Source organism: Panthera pardus, unplaced genomic scaffold (genome assembly GCF_024362965.1).
Source record: "Panthera pardus isolate Hobbes unplaced genomic scaffold, ASM2436296v1 HiC_scaffold_20, whole genome shotgun sequence".
NCBI classification, from domain to species: Eukaryota; Metazoa; Chordata; class Mammalia; order Carnivora; family Felidae; genus Panthera; species Panthera pardus.
The window spans coordinates 45,600,203-45,627,203 of NW_026526766.1; the positions used below are offsets into that span (position 1 = coordinate 45,600,203).

The following is a 27,001-nucleotide window of genomic DNA, read 5'->3' on the forward strand; positions in this document are numbered from 1 at the left end:
AGTCCTGTTTCTTCTACCCTTCATCTAACACTTCCTTTTGCCAGCAAGACTCCTTCATGCGTATTTCTAAGAACTCTGACTTGTTAGGTACAATTTTCATTTATTGTTTTAATTTGTAATGTTCACACGATTAAAAATACAAAAATATGCTGGAAAACCTCCCTCCCCCTGCTTCTTCCCCTAGCCTCGTTTCCCCAAAACACAGGTCATCATTGTAGTTTATTCTTATATATTCTTTATTTGTTCATGCACAAGTTAGGTCAAATAGAAAATTTGTTTTACATTTTATTAAAAAAAATTTTTTAATGTTTATTTATTTCTGAGAGACAGACAGAGACAGAGTGCGAGCAGGGAAGGGGCAGACAGAGAGGGAGACACAGAATCCGAAGCAGGCTCCAGGCTCCGAGCTGTCAGCACAGAGCCCGACGTGGGGCTCGAACTCACGAACCGCAAGATCATGACCTGAGCCGAAGTTGGATGCCTAACCGAGTGAGCCACCCAGGCGCCTCTTGTTTTACATTTTAATGTCAAATACAGCACTTTATACACACTGTTCTTCATCTTGCCTATTTTTTTACTCTTTTCTTTCAGTATAGGAAGAGCATCCTCACTCTGTTGTCCAGCCAGGTGGTGTTCTTTTGCATGACCATACTTCAACTGTCTCAAACTAAAAGAATTTGAGTGGTTTCCTGTCTTTTGATATTATAAATAATGCTTCAGTGAACAGTATTGTATGCACGCCATCAGACACATATGCAAGCATTTTTATAAGATCAATTTCAAATTTATGGATCAAAGATGGTAATTTTAACAGATATCAATATATTGCCTCTACAGTGATCCTACCAATTTCCAGCGCTCTGGCAAATTATAGGAGCATCCCTCTCCAAAATCTCCACGAAAGTGTAGGCCTTCAGCTGTTATGAATGGCATGCTGTTCACTTTTAATTTGTATTTTTTATCATTATAAGTGAGGTTGAACCTGTTTTCATGCATTTGTTTTCCCTCTGCAATCTGCTGTTCGTGACCTTTGGCCATATTTCTATTGTGTCACCTGTAACAGATATTCAGTGTGTATTGACATTTTCAAGTCTGGCAATGCACATTTTTCCTTGTACTTCTTAATGTTTCTACCAATTTCTGGCAAAGAAATCATTGGATGTGCTAAGTTAAGAAATTAGTACAGTGGAAACGTACCTCATTTACTCTGAGGAAAATAAACCCATTTGAAGAACCAAGTATGAAATACTGATGAATCTATTTTATCTCATGAAAATTTAAGATGAATGGAAAATACAAAGTGACATTACACAACAAAGACCATTGTAGTCACTACGCATAATCTTAAAGGACAGGTAAATATACATATATCTACACACACGAAACCAAAGCAATTAATGACAAGAAGAAATAATAGTCTCTAGAACAGTCCTCCCGCCCCTCCACCTACCCTATGCTTCTAAAGTCTGCCCTCGGCTCATGCTCCACATTCTTCGAGGAATGCATTCCTCGTTTGCTTATCTTTCTTATCAGCTGGAGTGCAAAGAAGAGACACCGGTTGATTTCTCCTCGAACAATGGTCCAGGCACAGCTGCTGTACTCTTGGCTTTCCAGGTAATCGTGGATCCTTTGGAAGTACATTTTAATCGGTAACCTAACGTTCTCACTCCCCAAGATGCTGCTGTCCTGCTCTGCTTCCAGGCCTGTGAGTGTTTCTAGGTATTCCAGCTGTTGATGAAGCTCAGTGAGGAACTTCTCCACGTGGCTTTCCTCCCAACCACCCGAAGAAGTATTTGCCCTGAAGAGGTTGAAGATCTGCTGAAGCATCTCGTGAAGAATGGCCAGTGCTTGTCCTTTCTGGTACTGGCGAGGATTCACAGACCGCTGGGGAAGCAGGAAGTTTTTCCTGTGTGGCAGACACTGCTGAATTGATGAGCTTTGCAATGTACTCAAGAGTTTTAAATTCTCTCTGTTTACTCTTTGTTGGAAGAGAGCCAGTTTCAACTCTAGGGAGAAGATAGTAGAAGAGGCCAACAGCACCGACACAATTTCAAAGAAATGCTTGTTAATCATGGTGAAGGTCAAATATGCCACTTATCTCTGGGCAGACTTAGGAAAGCTCCAACTTTAGTGAATGTTTGCCTTTCATGCAGCTCAGATTGTTCTGGAAGGTGTTCTCTTTTGTTGGTTTTGTTTTCTGATGCTGTCATTACTCCAAGATTACATACTGGGTTTTCTGGTTCCCTTTTCATAGTGTTTATGGGACATTTCCTCCACTTTCCCCATTGTGTTGGCTGTTTAACGAAGTAACCAAAAGAACTTGATTCATTGTATGTGTTCCTTGGATAATTACAGACTAGTCACCCAATATGATTTTCTATTACTCTCATTATGTATTAGATACAAAGTTTCACTCAACACAATATGCTTTCTAAATATTTAGTCAAGCTTATTAAAGTTCTTTTACTGAGAGTATTTTTTTAAAGGAGTACTCTTTCATGGAGTAATATTTATCACAGGCTTAGCAGCACCTATAGGGTGCTTGGACAGGGGGTGGGGGGACAGGGAATTAAAATCTATACAGACTACTAAATTTAAAAACTCAAGTAGAACTGTAAATTTGTGCAAACGCTTGAGCAAATTAACCTTAAAATATGTATGAGCAATCTAAAATTGTTTTTTAATGTTTATTCATTATTTATTTTTGAGAGAGAGCGAGAGAGAGAGCAGGTGAGGAGCAGAGAGAGAATCCCAAGCAGGCTCCTAACTGTCAGTACAGAGCCTGACATGGGGCTCCAACTCCCAAACCATGAAATCATGACTTGAGCAGAAACCAAGAGTCGGACGCTCAACAGACTGAGGCACCCAGGCATCCCAAATTGTTTTATATCTTACTAAAGTAGTTCAATATCTAAGTTTCTAACCTATGAAAGTAATGTGAATCAGAAAAAAATTAGCAAAAGAAGGTCATTATAAAGTTATTACAACTGCAGAATATTAGAAATGGCTTATAGGTCCAATAATAGGGAAATGGATAAATAAATGTTGGTATATCCATATAATTAAATGCCATGTAATCATTATAAATGATAAACTTATATGTGAAAAGGTTGGGCAGTTGGCTGATGTACATTCCCTCGGGTACCACTAACTATGGTAAAGCAAAGCTACTATCTTCACATTAATAATGCCTCTTGAATTACAAATACCCAGTTCCACATTTTAAGTCCTCCCAAATATGCCTTCAATCTACCTTTCCAATCTTATCTCCCACTGTTGCTCCAAATATAAGGTAAGGGAAACTGAATTCCAGATAAAGTTAATGACTCACTATTTCCTTAATACACCTAGCAGAGGTGTGTGTGTGTGTGTGTGTGTGTGTGTGTGTGTGTGTGTCTTCTCTCTCAGAAATATCACCCATTGTGTTACCTCCTTCACCTCTAATATGTGTCTGTGCAAGGACTAAGGGTTACTTCTTTAGGATGTAGATTTCTTTTACGAAGCTATAATCTGTCTTCTGGATCCTCACAGCATTGTATACCTTTTTAAAAACACTTTTCTTGTTCTGTCTTATGCATGGCTATATATTTTTGTCACATTTACATTTATGTGAGTATGTAAGTATGATTGTCATATAGCAGGGTTACATCTAACCATGTTGCTATTTGTTTTCTAATTGTTCATATGTTTTTTTCCCTTCTTTTGGATTGATTTCAAAACATGATTCCATTTTATCTCCACTATTGGATTATTAGCTATACCACTTTATTTTTATAGTGCTTTCTCTAGGGTGTAAAATATATGTCTTTGGGGTGCCCGGGTGGCTCAGTCGGTTAAGCATCTGACTCTTGATTTCAGCTCAGGTCATGGTCAGTTTGTGGGATTGAGCACCATGTGGGACTTTGTGCTGACAGTGTGGAGCCTGCTGGGGATTCTCTCTCCCTCTCTCTCTGCCCCTCCCATGCTCGTGTGCTTTCTCTCTTTCTCAAAATAAATTTAAAAACTTAAAAAATATTAAAATATATATCTTTATTTAGCATATTACAATTTACTTTCAAATAATATTACACATGGCTTAAAGGATATCACAATATACTCTTCTCCATCCACTCATCCTTTGTGCTCTAGTTGCTAAACATTTTCATGTGTTTTAAACCCCACAAACAATGATACTATATTTATTTTAAATAGCCAATTATATATTTTAAAGAGATTTTTTAAATGAGGAAGCCTTTCTTCTATATTTACTCATTATCATACATTTACCAACATACCATTTCTGGTGCTGTTCATTTCCTTTCAGTAGATCTAAATTTCTATTTGCTATCATTTTTCTTGAATAACTATTATTATTCTTAAATCCTTTAATAATTCTTGTATCTCAGTTCTGCTGGTGACATATTCTCTTGGCTTTTTGTTTGTCTGAAAAAGCATTTTGCCTTCAGTTTGAACATATGTTTTTGCTGAGTATAGAATTCTAAGTTGAGATAGTTTTTCCCTCAGTACTGTAAAGATGTTGTTCCATTGTCTTTTGGCTTGCACGATTTCTGAAGACTGCTGTCATCTTAATTTTATTTCTTTTGCATAATATGTCTTCTCTTTCCCCAACTGCTTTTAAGGTTTTCTCTGTACCATTATATTTCAGCAATTTGATGATAATGCCCCTTGATGCAATTTTCTTCTTGTGTCTTCTATTACGAGTTTCCTAAGCTTTTTGAATCTGTGAGTTTATAATTTTTTTTAATTTACTTATTTTTGAGAGGGAGACACAGAGCATGAGCGGGGAGGAGGCAGAGACAGAGAGACACAGATCCAAAGCAGGCTCTAGGCTCTGAGCTGTCAGCACAGAGCCCGATGCAGGGCTCAAACTCACGAACTGCGAGATCATGACCTGAGCTGAAGTTGGGCGCTTAACCAACTGAGCCACCCAGGCGCCCCGATAATTTTAATTAAATTGGGAAAAGTTTCAGACCTTATTTTTTTCAACATTTTTTATCTCCTTCTGGGACTTTAAGTACAGATATATCAGACCATCAGTATGATCATACAGGCCACTGATGTTTTGTTCGTTTAGCTTTTTCTCTTTTATTTTTGATCATTTCTATGGCAATGTCTTCAGGTTCAGTGATAATTTCTTCTGCTTTATCTTATCTGAATGTTAATCCCATCTAGTATATTTATCACTTTAGGTAGTATATTTCTCATCTCTAGAAGTTTATTTTGTTCCTTTTTGACATCTTTCATTTCTTTCCTCATCACGTTCATCTTTTCTCCTATCTTCCTGAGCTTATGTGGTTTATATATGATAAGTGTTTAAGCTTCCTTCTCTGCTAATTCTGTCATTTGTGTCATTTCTGGGCCTTGTTTCATGATTGTCTTTTCTACTGCTTATGGGTCCTATTTTCCTATTTCTTTGTATGCCTGATGGCTTTTGGCTGGATTCAGAACATTCTAAGTTCTACATCATGGGTACTGGATTTGTTAAGCCCTACATATATGGCTGGGCTTTGTTGTAGGACATAGTTGAATTACTTGGAATCTGTTTGATTTGTTGGGGGCTTGTTTTTCAACTTTGGTAGCATGGATGGGGCAGACTTTGTAGTCTAGGGTAATGTCATCTCACTACCAAGGGACCATCCTTATAAGGACTCTACTCACTGTTCCCTGTACTAGTAAGTCTTTGCACTCTGGCTGATGGAAGCAGGAGATGTTCCCAGCCCTGTGTCCACCCTGGGGATAGTTGGCCCATTCCTTTTTAAAAAATATTTATTTATTTTGGGGAGAGCACAAGCAGGGGAGGGTCAGTGAGAGGGGGACAGATGATCCAGAGTGGATTTTATGCTGAAAGGTTGACGGCAGTGAGCCTGACGTGGAGCTCGAACTCAGGAACAGTGAGATCATGACCTGAGCCAAAGTCTGACGCTCAGCCCACTGAGACACCCAAGCACCCACGCCGATTCCTTCCTGAGTATTCTTTCCCCAGGCTTGAGATTCTAAGTGACATGGACACTAGGTATTCTTAACAAAAAGTTGTGTGTGCAGGGCACGTGGGTCGCTCAGTTGGTTAAGCGTCTGACTTTGGCTCAGGTCGTGATCTCGCGGTTCGTGAGGTCGAGCCCCGCGTCGGGCTCTGTGCTGACATCTCAGAGCCTGGAGCCTGCTTCAGATTCTGTGTCTCCCTCTTTCTCTGCCCCTCCCCCACTCACATTCTGTCTCTTTCTCTCTCAAAAATAAGTAAAAACAAACAAAAAAAAAAGAGTCGTGTGTGTGCATGTGTATGTGTACATGCACTTGAGTGTGTGCCTGTACACAAGCATGTGCATGTAGAGGGTCACGAACGACATATGAAGCCCATGAAATGGCAAAGCCTAGTGTGTGGGTCCCTTTTGTCTAAATCTAAGGATGGTATTAAGGGAATCTACTGCCAGCTTATAATACTTCAGAGAAAAACAGTGGAAAAGTATGACAATGAAAAAAAAGTGCTAAGTCTTAAGTATCACTGATTCAGACAAAGTCTTTGAAAAAAATAGAATAGGGGCGCCTGGGTGGCTCATTGGGTTAAGCATCCAACTTTGGCTCAGGTCATGATCTCACAGTCCATGAGTTTGAGCCCCACGTCAGGCTCTGTGCTGACAGCTTGGAGCCTGGAGCCTGCTTCAGATTCTGTGTCTTCCGCTCTCTGACCCTCCCCTGTTCATGCTCTGTCTCTCTCTGTCTCAAAAATAAATAAACATAAAGAAAATTTAAAAAAAGAAAGAAAAAATAGAATAAACTACCAGTGGCAATCTATCTTTCACTAGAATGGACTTTGTAAGTGGTTTTTAAATTTGCTCAAATATACATTTTTATCTATTCACCTTTTTCCCCACAAATTTATTTAACACTATTGTCAATCTAAAAAACATTAATGCTGCAAAAAAAACCTCGTGATTACCTCTCTGTGTTCAAAACATACCACAATAGCTCATTAGTAAGAAAGGCATTAAATTTTTTTTTAATGTTTATTTATTTTTGAGAGATAGAGACAGAGCAGAAGCAGGGGAGGGGCAGAGAGAGAAGGAGACACAGAATCTGAAGCAGGCTCCAGGCTCCAAGCTGTCAGCATAGAACCCGATGCAGGGCTCGAGCCCACTAACTGTGAGATCATGACCTGAGCTTAAGTCCAGAACGCTTAACCAACTGAGCCACCCAGGCGCCCCTGTAAGAAAAGCATTTTACATTTAACCAAAAGATGGCAGCATAACATCAATTACTTAGAGCCTGGTATCATCTTGCACTGTTGGCAAGAGAAATCCAAAAGTTCATGGCACCTAGTGGTCTAATAATGTGTGGTCAGCAACACATTATTACTTTGACAAAATGAATAGTTCCCATAATGCATAAGATCATTAATTACTCTAAGTCATATGAAGATACTTGCTGGTTAGTATTGTGAAGTCTTTCCCTTTTCTTGCCTTGATCGCTTTAATGGACACTTGTTGTTTCCTGACTATTCACAGACATCACTTCTCCCTTTCCTAAGGGCTGTTGGTCAGCACAACCTGACTTCTCTGCATGCTCTCGGGTCTTGTGCTTCTGGCCAGAGTCCCCATCTGATACATCTAGCCCTCATCCAGGCTACTCACTACCTCACTTTCCCTGGACTCAGTGATTATTTTGAGCATGGTCATTTGTCACAATGATCTCAACACACCTCTGCCCCCTTTTTCTGAGCATCTATTTACAAAAATTTAACCATATTAATTTATCTGTCATCAGACGCTGTTAGTTAGAAGTGATCTTAAATGACATATAATCTCTGCTTCGTATACCTTTTCTGAAAAATCCAGTCCTAAAACCACTATTTGGGCAGAAAAAAGGTAAGAATTGTGCCAGCAGAGGTGGGGATGCATGGTAGTTCAGAGGGATGCCAGGGCTCAAAGAGGATGAGGCGAGCCTCCATATGGACAGCTGACCTAGCATGGGGTGTGGGAGCCTGAGAAGAGTAGAGTATCTGTGGGGGTACAGTTTCTGGAAAGAGTCATAGCCTAAGGCGAGTGACTTATGGAGGAAGGCAAAGTTCTTATGGAGAAAGTTTCAAAGTACAGCCATAGAAAATACTCAACAACTTTATTCTCTGTTTATTTATAAAAGTTGTATATATTTAAGGTAAACAATGTGATATTTTGGTATACATGTACATTGTGAAATGATCACTGTAATCAAGCTAATCAATGTATCTATTACCTCAACGGGGGCGCCTGGGTGACTCAGTAGGTTAAACAACTAATTTCTGCTCACGTCATGATTTCATGGTTTGTGAGTTCGAGCCTTGCATTGGGCTCTCTGCTGTCATTACAGAGCCCACTTTGGATCCTCTGTCCCTCCCTTTCTCTGCTCCTGCCCATTCACATGTGTGCTCTCCCTCTCTCTCTCACAAAAATAAAGAAACATTAAATATATATACCTCATATAGTTCGTATAGCTTACGTAAGTACTTACTAGTGTTAATGAGCTAAATAGAGGAATAGCCAGGCAGCCACATCAAAATGCCTAGATGCCATACTTACTCAGAGGATCAAAGTGAGCCCCATCAGTAATGGGACAAATTGAAATCATGCACCATCCCATAAGATGCAAATCAAAATAACAACATCCCTTCTGCGCTATTTCCACCAATGTAAATAACTTGGATTTAATCATGAGGAAATATCACTTAAACCAAAATTGAGGAACATTCTACAAAATAATTGCCCTGTAACAGTTCAAGGCTGTGAAAGTCAAAGAAAGACCAAGGAAACGTTCCAGATTAAAGGAGACTAAAGGGACCTCCGGTTTCCAGTTCCGCAAATGAGGAGCTTAGAAGGCATCACTCTGTCCTATTAAGTAAAAAGCTAAACACACTGAAAAATCAATCACTCTTTTTGGATCCATAAGACAGAGGAAGACACAGGGCAAACCAACGCCCCCCCAAATTGGAGAGAGAGAGGCCGGAGAATCCAGGGACTAACAGTTTACTGAAACAGAGACTCATGAGCAGAAACCATTGTGGGAAACAGTGCGGGGGCAGGAAGCCTGAACTGTAATTGGCAGATTGCTAGAGGTTCCGTGAGACTAGAGAATATGCCAACTGAACACAGTGTGATTCTCAACAGTGTCCATTCGCTATTAAGGATATTACTGGTACAACTGGACAAATCTAAACATGAAGGCTGAGTATTACATTCTTCTAATGTAATGATGTTAATTTCTTAATTTTGATGATGACGTTATGGTTATGCAGGAGAAATGTTCCTGCTTATAGGAAATACACATTAAAGTTCGTGAGAATATTGGGGCATCAGACTGGCAGTTACTCTGAAATGTTTCAAAACCAAGATTCTCTCTCTTATATTGGCAACTTTTGTGACTAGTTCAAAAGGGGGAAGAAGTGTGTGTTTGCATGTGCATGTATTTTTTTAGTGAAATTATTCATTTTTGAGATGTGATCACTGAGGCCTCATAGGGCAGAGTACCCTTCTTTCTCCATACTATCATCGCCTATGCTGGTTTTTTGTCCCCTCTTCACAGTTTAATTGAGGCCAAGAATGGCAAAAATACAGGGAAAGAAAAGGCCACCACTCTGCATTATGAGCATAGCATGATGCTTAAGCTCATGGGCTCTAAAGTGTGACAGCCCAGCTTTATTATCTGTTTGCTGTGTGCTCTTAACCAAGCGATGAACATCTCTGCGTCTCCATTACATCAATGTAAAGACAAGGGTAACAACAGTATCTCATGCAGCTGTTGTGACTTCTGGTTGAAACAATGTGCTTATCACAGTGTTTGGCAGATGCTCCACACTCAATAAATGATATTAGTATGTTATTTGTATGAGGTATGACAGTATCAATAGATTGAAACACTCTTTTCCATTGACCCCCGGACAAGTACATTCACCATAGCTCTCCCAAGCTCAGTCCCCCCTCAGTCCCCTATTAATCAGCCACAGCTGAAAATAAGATGAAGCCTATCTTCCATCAGTGTTTTTTTTTTCCCAGTAAATGTCAATTAATCCAAAGAAAGAAGGATCAAGAGGGTGCATGCTCTAAAAGCACTTAGACAACATGTAGTGGTCCTCATGACATTAATTCAGTCAACAAATTTTTATTAATTGCTTATTATCTTCTTATCACTGTTTAGGCCTGTTCAGTGAGCCAGTGATAAAGATCCCAGGAATGAAGCTTAACTGGATTAGGTAGGGTGAGAAGGGAAAAACAGTGAAGTATAATCAAATTGTATAGCATGACATAAAAGTAGATCAGAATAAGATCAGTTGGGAGCATCTTCTCTTTCTACTTATGGACTGCCTGGTTGTAGAACTTCCATATACAGAACAAGAAAATCAGGTAGCCTAAGATCACCCCCTGAGGCACACCAGGATCTAAGGAATGAGTGGACGAGGATACCACAAAGGGAAATAGAGTGTCTGGATCAGTAGAAGGGAAAGCGGCTTTCAAGAAAGAAGGGCAGTCTAACAGTGTCCCATGCTGCCGAGTGGATAAGCAAAGAAAGTACTTGAAAGCACACATTGGTGTTAATGACATGGAAGTCATTAGTGACTTTCGTAAACAGAATTTTCAACAGAGCAGTCTGGGTGGGAGCCAGATTTCACTGCTTTTAAGATGAAATGGGAAAAACAATGGAGGTGATGCCAACAAAAGTCTGATCACTACATGGAGGAGAAAAACCAAAAGAAAGCAATAATGGAATATTCAATCTTGGAGGGCTTTGATATTTTATTTTGGTTTTTGAGGTGGTAATGACAACCTGTTGACTAGATGAGGCCAGTGGAGAGAGGAGAAAGAGATGGAACTCATGGCAGGCTTGGTCTTTAGCAGGAAGGATGGAAGAAAGACTAGGTGTCAATATAAAATGTTATTGACATATATATATATATATATATATATTTCATATTTAATGTATATGCATGTATTACTTGACTAATATACCTGGTTAGTCACCAGGTATATAGTGCATAGTTGCTTAGTCACCCCTAAGGTAATAATGACATCAATTTACCTTGCTTTGAACAAAAGCAGAGAAGGTCCACAGTCCATCCAGGATTGGGACTTTGCCAGGTGGTATTCAACTGAATGATAATGAAACAAGGGACTCTAAGATACGAGAAAGAGAGCAGTGGAAGTGTTGAATTCTGGAACTGATAACAGGCGAGTCTGGATTATACCTAAATGATCAAGTTCAGGGCAATATAGTCCACCTACACCCCTCTGATCATACTTCACAATTGACTTCCTATTTTCTCTAGTCTTCGTATTTATACTTGGTTAGATAACAATGCTACTTGTGTATCCACTCACATGGCAATATCCACTTACTTAATATATACTACATATGAAATACTTCTCGTAAAGCTTTATGTATTTGTAATTTATTACCTCCTCTTTTCTTCCCCTCACCCCCAACCCTCAGCAGGATTCTTCGGTAAAATATTGTAAAGCAACAGAGACTCTTAGCACATCAAACATATCAAAGTCATAAGAAGTGGTCCAGATAACAAGAGAAAGATTTTTGCTACATAGGATCCTTTCTGACAAAATTAAAAGACCTAAGCTTTTCGGAGATCAACAGGAAAAGATACACCAAAGCTCTTCAAAGATGCAGGCAAATATGGGCATCATGATTTTGAGAATATTTCATCACGCAGCCAGGAGTGAACTGGGTAACTGGGCAGGGAGGGGACAAGAAGTTTAAGACAGAGGGAAAATGAAGGGCAGAAGAGAGAGACGGAACCCTGTACAACCATGAAAGATGGTCTCTATAAACTGAAAAGCATCTCAGTGGGAAAAGTTAAGAAATTGTTTGCATGTCCTCTGAACTCCAAGTATGTTTGCTGTTGGTTAGTGGTAGAATTGTTTTCTTTCTAGTAGCAGACAACATCCCTATGATTGTCTAAAATTTTTATTTAACTACCATTATCGCACGACATGCTAACTAACTTGGATGGAAATTAAATAAAATTTTTATTTAACCAACACCTACAACTCTATGTGTAAGGCATTACTTTTGGCAAACTCTAAATATGAATTCATTTCATTGTTCTATGATTTAAGTGCTCTTACAGCTCCCATTGCACAAAAAAGGAAACCAAGACATGGGCATATTAAATCCAAATGTTGTGCAGTACTAAGAGAATATATTGATATTATTTATAATCTTTATAATAGGCTTGAGAGGTAGGTCTTATTATCTCCACTTTAAAATGAAAAGAAAAAAAACCCACCTGTGATTTAGAGAAGTTAAATAACATTTCCAACCACAGGGACTTTCACTTCTGATCATGAGGGACTTACAGGTCAAGAATTAACCTCCCAGAGTAAACAGCTAGAAAACTAGACAAAATATAGGCAACAGCTATTTGTAGTCACTGGATGAAAGGCAGCGGAAGACTGTGGTTCCTGAGAGATGGGAAGCAAATGAGGCTTTCTAATTGGAGGCAATTTCTAGACTGGGCACCAGGAAGGAGGATCCTCCCTAGACAATCTCTCTGAGTTGAAGAAACAGAGATTAGAGTTTGGGGAGGCCAAAGCCAGCCAGAACTTGCAGAGCAGAGCACCCAAAAGGAGGGAGCTAGTTATGGAGAGAGAGTTCCAGAAATTTTCAGGGGGTACTCTTGAGTCCTTGGTGAATACTGACCTGTGCACACATCAGGTGAAGCCCAGTAAGGCTCAACAAGTATAACATTCAGAGGAAGAAAACAAACATCATGGAGCTTGAAGCCAAAGAATACATTCAGGGTTGGAAATCATTCCAAGTCCCACCAGCCACCTAGGAGAGACATTCTTGAATCCATAGGTCATTCAATGAAGAACCCCCCAAAAGTCACTCTTAAATATGAGGCTAAATTAGTCCTAAAGTAAAGCCTAATCAAGACCTGTCTTGAAAGAGCTTAAGAACAAGACCAGAAAAAAACCAACTCATCTACAACCAATGACTGCCTACAGAACAAAACCCAAAATTCTTTAAAGAAATAAACCAAAATCCAGCACATTAAAACATAAAACTACAATGTCTGACATTCCATATAAACTATTAAACCTATAAGGATATAGGAAAATGTGTTTCCCGTATTCAGGAAAAAAAAATGAGTCAACAGAAATGGACTGAGAGATGATGGAATTAGCAGAGATATTAAAGCAGCTACTCTAAATAAAATCCACAGGGAAAATGAACATAAATACAATGAGAAGGGAAATGGAAAACAGAACAAAAAACTGAACCAAAGAGACACTCAAGACTTGAAACACACAGTATCTGAAAATGTCACTAGATGGGATTAACAACCCAAAACAAAGACACAGCAAAGATAGTTAGGTCATAAGTAGAATTCAAACCCAGCTCCACGTGACTCTAAGGTATTATCATGTTCCCTTGGTGCTTCTTATTTTACAGTGCCTTCAAAAAAAAAAAAAACCCACAGCTAACAACAAAAGTAGAAATATCATCCAAGGAGAGGTTTTGTGGGCAAATGTAAACATGTCACAAGGAAGAGAACAATTCGAGCATCAAGACAGACACAGGCTCATATTCTAGCTCTGTCATTTAGCTAGGTGAACTTGTACAAACCTCTACAGCTTTGAATTCATTGCCTCATCTGTAAAATCGGGATAGAAAGATAGCCTGATATATAACAATATATACCAATTATTGAGATAACATGTGAGAAGTTATTTATCATCCACTTGGCACACAGAGACATAACTGTTTTTCAATCGCTAGTAGGGGAGAACCCTGAAATTCTTACCTGGGCTTAAGAAAGTACATAAAAATCAATGATTGAAAGGTCTGAACAAGGCTCAGGAAAAGCTCTGTTCTCTCTCTCTCTCTCTCTCTCTCTGTGTGTGTGTGTGTGTGTGTGTTTAAGGGAGTGGTCCTGGGTGCCAAGAGGTCCTGGATCCTTTTGCACCAAACTTTTGCCGCATCTAAATCTAATGCACCAGATAATGTGAGCAAACATATTTCTTCCAGAATAATATACAATGTCTTAATGGATGCTGCTCTTTTGACCTGAAAAAGTTAACAGGGATTCTACGTGGAAATCATTACAGAAAAAGATCTGCCAAAATATATATTTTAGGAAACGCGCCAGTCAACTTCACATTGTTGTAATGAATGCTGTCTTGTTTCCTTGGAACAAAATGTATTTGAAAGAGTCTGTGTCTTACGCTGAGATAGTCCTGGCTCTGAAATAGCACGCGAGCTGCACAGTACTTGGAGAGCCAGTCAACTGCAGTAAGCCGCCATTTTGGTAAATTAGGTATGTAACAGTAACACCGTAGACTAGTTACAAGGATTAAATAAAGTAACATATATGAATTGCCTAGTATTAGTAATATAAATTAGTTTGCTGTCCTTCTGGAGTCCTTTCCCCCCCCCCCCTCCAATTCCTATTTATTTTATTTGATATGAAATCTTCCTGATACGGGAACTGAACTAAGGTTCCAAACCACTGGTCCCTGGTGTCAACCCTCTCAGGTTAGATTTGTCACTTCTTCCTTTCCTGAAGAAACATTTGATAGACCAAAAGAGACAAACACCAGAGAAGCCACTGTAACCACATGGGGCTCTGTCACATTTGGAATTCGTTACTCTCTGAGTTTTGAGAAGAACTCAACCGGCTTCAGTCCTTGGCAGAGCAAAGAGAAAAATAAATCAAAAGTCTATAAAATAGTAAAGAGCTATAAACTTTGCCCTTTGCCTTCTTACTCTAGCGGCCTTTTTTCAAGGCTGTAAGCAATTATCAAGTGACACGGTTGTCTAAAATCAATACAGCTACCTGTGTAATGACCAGAAAGCAGATATGAACAAGGGTGCCTGAGCTGGTCCAGGGATTAATGAGTTTGCTGAGTAACTTAGTCTGACTACCTGGTCACATATTTCTCTTGGCACAGTGAACAACTAGGACCAGAGGGATCCCTAGCGGGAAGGCTATGGCCTAAAAGCCTTCCCACTAGTGGGAAGTTTCCAGGGAACTCTTAGATTGAAGCATTATCAAAAGATGAGTGAGATGGGAGAATATCATGTGATCTATGGACTGCCATGCCAGGAATCCAAGTTCACCTCCGTTCCAGATAAAGATACTCTTGTGGCCTGAGATAAGAATTATTGCCTCAAATAAATAAGATGTTCTTCTAAATAAATAAATAAACTAAAAACTAAGATAAGGTATCGCTGCTTAAAAAAAAATCTTATTAAAGGTGCAGTAGATTTGTAAGGTTCCTTATAACGAGTAAACACCTATGCCTGGAGCTCAAAAAGGGAGGAGTATTTAACAGACTTAAATTCAATTTCAATTTTTTTGAACATAATTACACTTATTAACAGTGAGTCGATTTATCTGCATGCTCAACTTCCTGAGGGCACCTTAGTTTGACCCCATCTATCAGTGTCAAACTTCACTCCGACTAACCTGGGAAGCCAGGAAACCCAATCTGTGTGTTATATTCCTTGGGTCATGTGTGAATGCAAGATGAAGAGAGTCATTCTAAAGATAGAAAACTGGGAGACAGCTGCCCAGAGTGGCCCCTATTGAAATTCAAGAGAAGACGGCTTCGAAATGGACACACACTCAACAACAGGCAGCAACTGGGGCACGGGTGGAGCACGCTGGAAGGATGGCAGTGTCTCTGATAAGCGTCCTGTGTGGTGACAGTTCTCCTTTTTGGGGGTAGGAATAAAGGTTTTTTAAAAGAAGTCTTTAGACACAGGAACAAATGTTCTCTTTGTCACTATGACTTTGCAGCAGATACAGTCAGGTCACATAATGAAGCCATTCATTAGCGTTGGGAATATAAACTGAGCCTCTTCCTATTCATCTCACCCTTCCTGAAGGTCAGAACAAGATTAAGATCACCCTGAAATGAACGGACTGCCTGGCCGGTGGTGTAATGACACTTTCAAGACCGTTTCATTAAATCAGTTTCTGAGGCCCTCAGAATGGTTTTTCTTTTTGAAACATCAGCAGGCATGATCTTTATGTACAGAGAAGAAAAGAACATTAAAACAATTTTTTAATGTTTATTATTTATTTTTGAGAGAGAGAGAGAGAGAGAACAGGGGAGGGGCAGAGAGCGAGGGAGAGACAGAATCTGAAGCAGGCTCCAGGCTCCAAGCTGTCAGCACAGAGCCTGACATGGGGCACTAACTCACGAGCCGTGAGATCATGATCTGAGCTGAAGTTGGACACTTAACCAACTGAGCCACCCAGGAGCCCCAGAAAAGAACATTTTAAAAGAAAACACCTTATATCGTAGAAGGGGGAAAATGGACACTATGAAACGTTGCCAGTCAGCTGTTGTTTGGGATTGAGTGATGAATACAAAGCATTGTAGTACTGTAAGTCTTTGAGGTTATTTGTTGGCATTTCAGAGACCAAGGAGATCATTTTATATTCATCAGGTGGGCTTTAAAAAAAATGTGCGATTTTGAATAGTAGCTCCTGGCCATATCCTCTGTATGTTCACATTACCATCCCAGAAATTTAAGGACAGTGATTTCTTATTAAAGAAAAGTATGAACTACAATGCTTAATTTTAGATTTTAGCAAAATTGAACTTTTCCCTTTGTAGTTCATGTCTATTTAGCCATAATTAGAAGATCACATACTGGGGGTGCCTGGGTGAGTCAATCAGTTGAGTGTCCGACTTTGGCTCAGGTCATGGTCTCATGGTTCATGGGTTCAAGCCCTGCATAGGGCTCTGTGCTGACAGCTCGAGCCTGGAGCCTGCTTCACATTCTGTGTCTCCCTCTCTCTCTCTCGCCCCTCTCCTGCTTGTGCTTGGTCTCTCTCTCTCTCTCTCTCAAAAATAAATAAACATTAAAAAAAAAAGATCACACACTGATGTGAACAGAAAAAGTGCATAGATATATGGTGGGGAAGGAGAATGGTAGAAAGCAGAGGGCATTAAAAGACAGGCAATAGAAACAAAACATTTTGTAATTTATTGAGATAAGTACAGGCACAACTATGTTTTTTAAATAAGAAAAGCAGTGATAAATTTTCTGACTCTCAAAAATTTACATCAGATTTTATATTAGACTGACATGTTATTTTTCATTTTATTAAGAGTTTAATAGTGAAGACCATTGGTTCTCAGACTCAGTGGAACAAAGGTTTTGCAAGTGGAAGCTAGATGATCTGCTGTTAAAATCAAATACTAGCAAGCATTTCCCAATTCATATACAAATAAGTTAATGGAAGCACTTTCTAAATTGTAAGCATTTTCCTCATAAATTGGTCTTAAACCACTCATGTGGCAATGATTTACCTTGACTTCTCAAAATGGCATCTGATTTGCTCATAGCATACAATTAAAATAGTCATAGCAGTAATTCATGGTGTTCTTTTAATACCACCATGACTCCTAGATGTTTTGTCCTTTAAAGATGTTAGAAAACGATAGACTAAGACCATTGATCTATTGGTAGATAAGCAAATTTAAGCTTAAAGAAATAAAGAGAGGGGCGCCTGGGTGGCGTCCGACTTCAGCTCAGGTCACGATCTCGCGGTCCGTGAGTTCGAGCCCCGTGTCGGGCTCTGGGCTGATGGCTCAGAGCCTGGAGCCTGCTTCCGGTTCTGTGTCTCCTTCTCTCTCTGCCCCTCCCCCCTTCATGCTCTGTCTCTCTCTGTCTCAAAAATAAATAAAAACGTTAAAACATGTAAAAAAAAAAAAAAGAACTAAAGAGAAAGGAATCCAGGTGTGTTTATGGGCCCCAAACAAAAATGGGAACTCTGCATATGGTCTGTGGAAAAGTGGGTCACTGCATGTAAGGCAATGTGGATATCTTTGTCAGTCTTTACAAAGGATAAAGTTTCAGCAAGCGCGACACAGTTAATTTTGAGACTTTTCTGGAAGGCAGTGCCTTCATTAATTACTCTTTATGTTCCTCCAAAAGGAAACTTGATCTTTAAGGACTTGTTACTCCTTTAAAATCTAGATTACGAGGGTTTGAAACGATCATAAACTTCATTTATTTAATAATGGAAATCGTTAGTCATTTTTACAAGTATTTACTGAGTACCTATCAAAACTAGCAGTGAAACCTAGAGATTCCTCATGTGATTCCTAAAGATAGGTTTTGAATGTTACATCTTTTTCCAAATGATCACTCCTCTTGTCCTTTCAGAGAGAAAGAACATGTTGTTAGCTTTTAGATTCTCTTGTAATTTTCCTGTAAGAAGAGGTGGAGAACAAACCTACATACCAAAACACATTAACAGGGAATTACAAAGGTTAGCTAAAACTCAACACCCAAAAAACCAAATAATCCAGTGAAGAAGTGGGCAAAAGGCATGAATAGACACTTCTCCAAAGAAGACATCCAGATGGCCAACCGACACATGAAAAGATGCTCAACATCACTCATCATCAGGGAAATACAAATCAAAACCACACTGAGATACCACCTCACACCCGTCAGAATGGCTAACATTAACAACTCAGGCAACGACAAATGTTGGTGAGGATGTGGAGAAAGAGGATCTCTTTTGTACTGCTGGTGGGAATGCAAACTGGTTCAGCCACTCTGGAAAACAGTATGGAGGTTCCTCAAAAAATTAAAAATAGAACCACCCTACAACCCAGCAATTGCACCAGTAGGTATTTATCCAAGGGATACAGGTGTGCTGTTTCGAAGGGGCACACGCACCCCCATGTTTATAGCAGGGCTATCAACAATAGCCAAAGTATGGAAAGAGCCCAAATGTCCATCGATGGATGAATGGATAAAGAAAATGTGGTATATATATATATACAATGGATTATTACTGGGCAATCAAGAAGCATGAAATCTTACCATTTGCAACTACGTGGATGGAACTAGAGGATATTTTGCTAAGCAAAATTAGTCAGTCAGAGAAAGACAAATATCATGACTTCACTCATATGAAGACTTTGAAATGAAACAGATGAACACAAGGTAAGGGAAGCAAAAATAATACAAAAACAAGGGGACAAAACATAAGAGACTCTTAAATATGGAGAACAAACAGGGTTACTGGAGGGGTGGTGGGAGGGAGGATGGGCTAAAAGGGTAAGGAGCATTAAGGAATATACTCCTGAAATCATTGTTGCACTATATGCTAACTAACTTGGATGTAAATTTAAAAATAAAAAACAACAACAACAACAAAGATTAGCTAAAGGCAAGAGAAATGCCAGGGAAGACTGCAAATCAGCACACTGCCTTATTACTATTTTTAAAAACTCGTCCATTCATGTTTAAAAAAATCAAAGATGGCCAAAATAAAGAAATGCTTTACTCTGATGCTGGCTACCACCAAAAAGGACGTTTTCAAGAGCACCCAAGGAAAACCCTAAGATTAAATTGGAAATGTGGGCTATTTATGCTATGGTCATAATGTCTTTCACGGAGATATTCTGGATTACATAACTTCAGAATTAAAGCAAAGTTGAAAGATCTGGGAAATTAAACAAGATATCAGACTTGATTCCTTGAATCTAGAAAGTCCTTCTTTTGTCTCATGATTTCTCTAACTCAGCAAATCACTGGACATCAAATTTATTTGTGGGGTAAATGTCAAAAGAACCAGGCCTGAAGTAGAACATGAAATGAGGAGACCCAGCCTCACGTATTCTCCAGAGTTTATCCAAAATTCTTGGAAGCAGTAAGATAAGGGATGGAAAAAGAGAGGGCAAACACCAAAAACTGGGAACTTACGTGGGCTCTATTATGAAATGATGAGGAAGAGGAGAGACAAGGAATCTCTAAGGTTTAATCCTTTCTGGGAACATCAGCATACTTTAAATCTTATGTGTGTGTGAGAAAGTCCTATAAAGGAATGCTTTGAAGAACAAAGCACATCATGAAAAAGAGGAGAAACAGAAGCGACAAATAAGAATTGCGGTTATGGTTTTTAACCAATACAATTACTTTAGTGTTTGATCAGGATATATGAGAGTAGGAAAATAATTCTGAATTTGTAAGTGTATGTAGATATTCAGTGATGACATTTGGTGAGCTTAGGTAAAAACTGCTCACACTCTTTACAAAGAGGGACCCTTGTCCTATGACCTAGGCAACGATGTTTTGTAGCAGGCTAGAAGGTGACTGGACCAGAGGTGGCACAAGACCTAAGGACTGCCCGTGGTAGAACCCTAGGACATGGTTTGGCACAGGACAGCTGGGCCATCAGCTTCTCAATGTTGGTAATTTGAGCTGGAATACATGGAGAAGTTAAATGTGAGGGGTGAAGATGAGACAGAGACTGAGTCCACAGAAGTGGGTGGTGGTACTTTTAAGAGCCCCTTCTAAGCCAAGGCTCTGAGAAAGAGAAAAATGAGTGAAAATACAAAGTTGACCCGAAGAAGAAAATGGAGTTGCCTCTCAGAAGGGAGTAGGGAACCAACGAGCAATAGATATACAGGGAGTGACAGGTGGAGAGAAGAGGCTTTCCTCAGAGCTGTTTTAGTTCTTGACATCTTTTAGTTCCAGCCATGAATTCCTACACTGGACCCTTCTTCCAGAGGTAAGTGGGGCAAGACTCTGATCCTTGAAATCAGAGTTTAATCACAGCAGCTTTTATAGTAAGGTGCTTCTGAAGAGTTTATGCTGGGAAAGGAGTCCTCACTAAGGAAAAGGAACCGCAGCATTTCATACGTGCGTGTGTGTGTGTGTGAATTCAAGTTAATAAAAGCCAATCTCTTTGAAGTACTTTGTATATCAAACAACACTTGATAATTATAACAGATATCATCAGATGTATGTGCAAGGTGTTGTCCTGGGTATCATGACGATATACAAAGAAGTAAGACAGGTACTCTCCCTCCGACAAAACACTCTTAGGAGGACCTAAGTAAACTTAAAACACATCTTCCTTGGAATGGTTTTCCTTCACCATTTCCTGCCTCAATTAGATTGCCTTGTTATGTTTCCACACACACAAAAGTACTTCCCAGTCATAATCACACGTACAATGGCTTATCTCTTTTCTTAGACTGCAAGCCACAGGAAGGTACTGTTCCTGGAACATGGCACGCGCCTAATAAATACTGTATGATGAATACATAACTGAAAAAAACTAAGCCATGACAGAGAAAGTTGGGTAAAGGACTTCGGTAATTCTCAAAAAACTGACAAAGCTTTTATGCTGTAACAATGCAAGTAAGAGTCATGTAATTCAAAATAATTGTAAGCACTGTACAATTATTTTGAATGTATTAAATTTAGAAAAAGTATTCATTGAAAGACTCTATAATCATTTGTATTTTACAAGGTGGGGTTTCTCTCCTTTTTCACTTTGTGGCCTTGTCACTAGTTACATTTGTTTCCTTTGTAAAAACAGGAAAGGTAAAAACCTTTTCTTCATTCTCAAGTGCTGGTCTTTCTTTCCGTATTAGATCTTGATCTGCCCAAGGTGATCTTTCTCTTTCTCTTTTCCTCCTTCGCCACTCACTCCCCACCTCCACAATCCAGCAATACACAACCTAATTTTTTTTTTTTTTTTTTTGACGAGTCTTCAAAGTCCAGTACAGTTTTAGAAATCAGGAAAGGTTTGCAAGTGAAAAGGCAGATCAGGAAATACGAGCAGTTATTTTCGGTCACCCAATTTCCATGAGTGCTCTCCTATAAATTACCTTAATGATGAGGTAATGAATTTGGAATCAGCAAGTCAAATCACTCATTTTTTCTGGAAAGTTAAGCATTTAGATATGTATGCAAACTACGAGGGTGGCCTGCTTCCCAGTAACTAACTACATCATCTTCCTGTAATACCCTCCCAGTTTTGTTTCCCCATGCACGCTTGATGACTCCTCTCTGCACAGATCTTTCGGGACTTTCAGATTTTGAATTTCAAATTTAGCAAATTATCTTTGCTGACGTTTTTCTAATTTGCATTTCTCATGGCATTGTAGAGGCGCTATAAGGCAAATCTCCCACTGTTATTCTCTGCTATGAGACTTTGAAGGTTCTTTAGACTATTTAAGAAAAGGTGTCTGCTTTTGTTGCCATATACAGATTACATTCCTGCTCTGTCAATGGAAAATGCCACAGTTCGGCACTGAGAGCCCTCTTACTGCCACAAAAGGCCACACATCTATCCTCAAATACTTGCTCAGATTGGCTAATCAACTTATGAATGAATACACTTTCTCATTTGCCAACGGGGCTTTGCTTTCAAAGACATATGACGGCAAGGTCTTTATATTAGGGAAATACTAGTAATTCTCCATAGCAACTAAATATATGATCATATATGCAATGCACAGGTAAAGCCCACTCATTGTCACTTTATGAAAACAAAAATTTTCTGCATCCAAGAATAATACATGAACTTCTCAATTTGAACTGTACATTGGAAAAACTTTAGGAAACATCTATCCCATTCCACAGAGCTCTCCTTCCTTCTCCCACAGCAAGATCTTGCTCACCCAAACTCCTGTTTCCCAAAGTTTGACTATCTTAAATTCCTTAACATTTTATTTAGGTTGATTAACTTCTAAAATATTACAACAAATTTATTCTTTTAAACGTATATGTATTTTTGAGAGACAGAGACAGAGCACAAGCCAGGGAGGGGCAGAGAGAGCGGGAGACACAGAATCTGAAGCAGGCTCCAGGCTCTGAGCTGTGAGCACAGAGCCTGACCTGGGGCTCAACCCACAAAGCACAAGGTCATGACCTTAGCCGAAGTCTGACACTTAACCGACTGAGCCACCCAGGCGCCCCATAACAAATTTCCTTTCAAAAGTAAACTATAATGTATATTTTTCTAGCACACATTAAATAAGTACACAAAATATTTATATGGGAATAAACACATTATGTTAGTTTCAGCGAAACTACAAATAATAGTCCTCTGGTTTGAATACGGGTTGGAACTGCAGCTGATGGAATAAGTACTCCCCTTCAGTGGAAGCTCCAGGCCCCCACTTTTTTGCTTCTGTGTTCCCAGATGACAGAACTAAAAGACGATGGGCCCCAACATACAAGCTCCTGTCCATTTAGCTGCTATAAATATAAGGGTAAATGACTAGAATCCTATGAATTGAAACTTTATAGCCAGTTTAGAATAAAATACTTTCAATCACTTCAAAAGTAAACTTTTGTAGGGGTGAAGGGAGCGAGGGAGGGTTGGAAGGACTTAATAAACAGTATCCAAGGACTTTGTATAACTTCTAACCATTTCAAAGCAGTGTCATGTACCTTACCTAATTTGAATCTCATAAGCCAAATGAGATAGAAAAAAGGTGTAGGAGTTACAGAATCATTATTTGAAGGCCTAGAAGCTATTTCTGGACTTTAAACAGCCTAAGAGAAGCCAGACCTTTCCTCCACATAACACTAAAATATCACATTCCTTCTCTTTTGACTGGGATTAGCTAGCAAATGAATGGTTCATGCTGGATGAGAACAAAGTTCTGCCTTTTAACCAGAACTCAGTATTTTTTACTCATATTTAAATTAGACAATAACAACACAAAGCAATAAAAGACTATAAACATTTTAAAATAAAATTAATGACTAGTCAAGATCTCCCAACTATTTTCTTCTTGTAGAGTCCCTTCCAGTTTGCCTGCATGATGTTTTCACAGCTATATTTTGCTTTCCCCTTTTTTCTTTCTAATTTATCGTATAGTCTCTCTTGCTATTACTTCCAAATAGGATGACAGATTAAATGCTCTGCCCAAATTCATGTACGGTGTTAGAAAATGACAGGTCTGGGAGTAGAGCCTAGATGTTTTTGTTTTTGCATTTCATTCTGAAGCTGTTTTTACTACACTGTCTCACAAAGGAAGAGACGTCCCCATTTTTAAAAATCCACAAAAATCTAAACTTCAGAAACAGATCAATTAAGATGTGACCCTTTAGTTTGTGGAAAGATTTGCCACCGTAGCAGTCCTGTAAGTGTTGAAAATTCCCCTTCTGCATAATTAGACTTGGTCTCTAGCCTCGAGGAGTTCATAGATCACTTACAATTTGACATAAATTCTAAACAAGTATGTATATTGAGAGGGAAAGGATTTGGGTCAATATCAAGTCAATCAGAAAAGAAAAGACAACATCTTAGAAATTGTAACGTGAGCCAGCGGGGAAAAAATGATTGAATTAAAAACAACTCCACAGAAGCACATGGGCAGCGTATGGTGCTCCAGTGTGCAGTGATATGGGCTGTTTACGTAAGAAACCCCAGAGTAAAAAGAAAACACAATTACAAAATGCTGTTCCAGTTTTCTGTTAAGCACAGCTACAGTAGAAAGCAGGCTGCTTCCAAGACCATGCCCGAATTCCATCTTGGGAACTGTATGCGATGTTAAAAAATTTGCCCTGTGATGTGAGATTGAAGACAGGTGTTCTCAAAGTGTAGTACGTTGTCAAACTATCAAGATGCTTGTTAGTGAAGATCCTTCAGTCTCAGTCAAGACCCATTAAATCAGAATGTCTAAGGGGTTAGTTTGGGATCTGCATTTCTTCACAAGCTCTCTAGGCAGCTGATAATGAACGCTGAAGTTGAAAACCCCAGAAGTTACTGGATATAACAGTAAAACCTTGGATTGCGAGTAACTTGTTCTGCGAGTGTTCTGCAAGTCGAGCAAACATTTCTAATAAATTTTAACTTGATAAATGAGCAATGTCTTGTAATAGGAACAGTACACGATGCTGAACATCACATGATCACAACTGAGCCAATGGTTCTCTCTCTGAGGGATTGTGGGTGACCATCTCCCATGCTTGGTTGCCTGGTCTCAGGTCATGGTGTTTGGCAGAAATCAGTGATTTTTCAGAAGGTTGGAAGGTGCCCACACTGGCACTAGTGTATTTTTTGTCACTTCAAAGCACCTATGGATAGTCCTTTGCTTTTCCATAGAAAAGTTAGCTTGGGAATGCTTTGCTTCATTTTAGGTCAGGCTGCCTGCAGATATAGACCCTTTTCTCTGCTGCCTTATTGCCAGTTACACTAAATATGACAAGAGTTTATTAATACTGTACTGTAGTCAACATCTGTGCGAGCATATACAATTGCCCCCATGCAGCAAAAAGGTTGAAAGTTAAGGCGGTAAGAAGGAGATGATTATGGTGGAAGTTAAGAAAGAAACCATCAAGAAGTATGAACGAGGTATGCGAGTAGCTAAAATCACAAGATTTTAAAACAAGTCTACGTCTGCAACTCGTCTGCAGAGGAGGAGGAGAAAAAGGGTGGAGGAATCCCTCACTTCAAATGAGATTAGGGCGATGTGTAAAATGCGGGAAACACTGCAGAATTTTGTAGAAAGGCACCACAGGAATAAGGCTGTAACGGTATGAGCGATGAATCTGTTTGACGACAATGCAATGTCACGTTTCTGCGAAATCCTCAGAAGGAGGCAAAAGCAAGTGTCATTGGATAGGTTCCTTGTTAAAGTTCCACGAAAAGAAGAAGACTCCATTGAGTCAATAGATAGCAGGAATTCCATTAGTGATAGTGAAAGTCGTCCCAGACAGTAACCTTCCTCTCTCTGGTCCCTCTCACACCAGCCACGAAGATTTTCAAAGGTAAATGCAGGTTAGTTTATTTTTTGTACTTTTTAAAAATTATTTTGTATTATATTACAGTAGTGTAAGCATTTTTACATGAATATTTTAGGGTTGGGAATGAATCATCTGAGTTTCCATTATTTCTTATGGCGAAATTCACTTTGATGTACAAGGGCTTTGGATTACAAGCATGTTTCTGGAACGGTTTATGCTCACAAACCAAGGTTTTACTGTATTCGAATAGTAATTTCTTAGTCTGCTGCTCTGCTCTTCCTATGTCCTAAGTACTCTCCACCCCCAGGACCACTTGAAATCAAAACAGCAGGTTCAGGTATTTAGCAAATGACAGTAAAACATGAGGAGGATTGACTGACGTGAGCTCTGTGTTCATTTCCACACTTGGGTCGAGCTCACCCTGAACTGAGGTCAAGGGGCTGTGGATATCTCTGCTCATTGATGTAGATGAGGGTAAACGGAACTCTGAAAAAAGGGGAAAGAAGTCCAAACAAGCTCATGAAACCAGTTTAGAACAAAATTGTAGGTAAAAACAACAACAAAAAACTATTAAATAACAACAGTTATGTTTTTAATGAAAATTTTAAAAGTTTATTTATTTTGAGAGAGAGAGAGAGTGGGGGTGGGTAACAGGCAGAGAGAGAGGGACAGAGAGAATCCCAAGCAGGCTCCACACTCAGCACAGAGCCCGATGTAGGGCTCGATCCCATGAACAGTGAATCATGATCTGAGCTGAAATCAAGAGTCGTATGCCTAACTGACTGAACCACCCAGGTGCCCCAAAATAACAATAGTTCTTAAAATAAGCAGCATGTCCTAGTCCCTTCATTCTGCACCATTGCTTTTGCTAGCAAGACAGAGAAGGAATAAGGCACTGCGGATATCAAATTTCAGCGACAGCTATTGTGCAGGCAGTGACCCTCCGGGGCTGGTGCTCTGTGTGTTTATTTCTTCAAGAATTGAAAGAACAAAGCAAGGTAGTGAATACACAAACCATCAAGATGGGAACAATAAATCTGTAGATACTTCAGACCAGAAAAGAACTGTAATATTGCTCAAGGTACATAATTATCATATTGAGTTTTAAATGATGTCTTTAAACAGAATGCTTATAAAACTTGTGGACTAAAATTGCCATACTTTCATGCTACATGCTTTTGTTAAATTCATAGCTCAGATTAATATACTCTCAGAGGCTTGACCTAAAGGCATAGTGAACACTTTCTGAGGGTCAGACTTATAATTCCATGAGTAGCAATAAATGATGAGAGCCAAGGGTACTAATAGTTATTTTATTTCTTGAAAAGGCACAAAAATTAAAATAAAAATTCAATTATGAAAAATAAAACATTTTGCTAAAACTTCAATGCTTAAAATAAGAATAAATAGTATTTATTAAATATTCTCACTCTATCAATTGAATCTATAAAAGTTGCTTTTAAAAGAGATCCAAAGGGGGGAGGGAGGGGGA

The 27,001-nt window shown here is 39.2% G+C and overlaps 2 protein-coding genes across 2 annotated transcripts in view; both read right to left on the reverse strand.

Annotated features, from left to right (window-relative positions):
- LOC109261313 (ubiquitin-conjugating enzyme E2 variant 1-like) overlaps positions 1–27,001 on the reverse strand; it is a 77,582-nt gene that overhangs the window by 16,094 nt on the left and 34,487 nt on the right. The window lies entirely within an intron of this gene.
- On the reverse strand, positions 352–4,453 carry IFNE (interferon epsilon). Its single transcript, XM_019430665.2, has one exon. The coding sequence runs from the start codon at positions 2,071–2,073 to the stop codon at positions 1,447–1,449; it is 627 nt and encodes a 208-aa protein (XP_019286210.1). The 5' UTR covers positions 2,074–4,453; the 3' UTR covers positions 352–1,446.